Here is a 1,444-nt window from a genome sequence, read left to right as displayed (position 1 = left end):
TAGATGATTTAGTTGGGGATTGGTCCTGCTTTGAGCAGGGCGTTGGACTAGATGACCTCCTGAGGCCTTTCCAACCCTGATATTCTATGATTCTATGAATTTTTGAACATTTATAGGATTAATTGCCAACACTTGAGTCCTGTTTTAACTTTGTTCTTGTGATTATACTACAGGGTTTTTTTAATTGTCTCTACGTTCACCCCATGGCAGACACAGGCTGGAGAAATAAAACGTCCATCACGGAATTTGTCCTCCTGGGATTTGGGAAGGTCCCTGAACTACAGATCCTTCTCTTCCCTTTGTTCCTAGTGATCTATGTTGTGACCATGGCTGGGAACATCCTCATTGTTGTGCTACTTGTGGCTGATCAGCACCTTCACACCCCCATGTACTTCTTCCTGGGGAACTTGTCCTGCTTGGAGACCTGCTACAGCTCAGCCATCCTGCCCAGGATGCTGGCCAGTCTCTTGACTAGGGACAGGACCATTTCTGTCCCTAGGTGTATTGCACAATTTTATTTTTTTGCTTCACTGGCAGCTACAGAATGTTGTCTCTTGTCCGCGATGTCTTATGACCGGTATTTAGCAATATGCAAACCCCTGCACTACGCAGCCCTTATGAACGGTCGGCTCTGCCTCCAGCTAGCAGCTGGATCTTGGCTAAGCGGCTGTCTGGCCACTCTCATCATATCATGCTTGATGTCACAGCTAACCTTCTGCAGCCCCAATGAAATTGACCATTTCTTCTGTGACTTCACCCCAATAATAAAACTGGCCTGCAGTGACACCAACCTGATCTTGGTGTTGGATTTGCTCCTGGCATCTCTTTGCACACTCTTCCCGTTTCTGTTAACTCTGTTGTCTTATGTTTATATCATCGTCACCATCCTGAGAATCCCTTCCACCGGCGGCAGACAAAAGGCCTTTTCCACCTGCTCCTCGCACCTCATCGTGGTGACGACGTTCTATGGGACTATCATTATTGTCTACATGCTACCGAAATCTGACACGTTGAGAGACCTGAACAAAGTGTTCTCTGTCTTCTATTCTGTCCTGACCCCGCTGATCAACCCCCTCATTTACAGCCTGAGAAACAAGGAGGTCAAGGAGGCCCTGAGCAGAATGATCCATAAATGTGTGGCTTTCTCAAGAACTCAGACATCCCTAGCCAGTTCTTTTAGGTTGAAAACAAACCGAGATGACCTGAGTTGATTTACTGAGTTATAGGCACAAAGTCCATGAAATGAAATCTTAGACTTATTGATGTCAATGATAAATACCCTCCTTGGCTTCAGTGGGGCTGGATTTCATATTATTTCATCTCTATCTTAGGCCAAATGAAAGAGGAGTTACTAAAGTGATGACACACTGAGAATTTCTGACATGCATTCTCTTTTTGGCAGAGCAGGTATTGAATGCCTACCCCCACATCCCATGGAAAATTT

At 45.4% G+C, this 1,444-nt stretch overlaps 1 protein-coding gene across 1 annotated transcript; it reads left to right on the top strand.

Moving 5' to 3' along the window:
- The first annotated feature begins 203 nt into the window (after positions 1–203).
- On the top strand, positions 204–1,211 carry LOC101943898 (olfactory receptor 6N1). The gene has a single exon (XM_005310393.2). The coding sequence runs from the start codon at positions 204–206 to the stop codon at positions 1,209–1,211; it is 1,008 nt and encodes a 335-aa protein (XP_005310450.1).
- The last annotated feature ends 233 nt before the right edge of the window (positions 1,212–1,444 follow it).

Source organism: Chrysemys picta, chromosome 13, assembly GCF_011386835.1.
Source record: "Chrysemys picta bellii isolate R12L10 chromosome 13, ASM1138683v2, whole genome shotgun sequence".
Taxonomy (NCBI): Eukaryota; Metazoa; Chordata; order Testudines; family Emydidae; genus Chrysemys; species Chrysemys picta.
The sequence above is the reverse complement of the archived record's forward strand: the minus strand, read 5'-3'. Positions and strand labels throughout refer to the sequence as shown.

What these genes read in the sequence shown, in the direction of transcription:
- LOC101943898 (XM_005310393.2), top strand. Translation starts at nt 204, where the DNA reads ATGGCAGACACAGGCTGGAGAAATAAAACGTCCATCACGGAATTTGTC.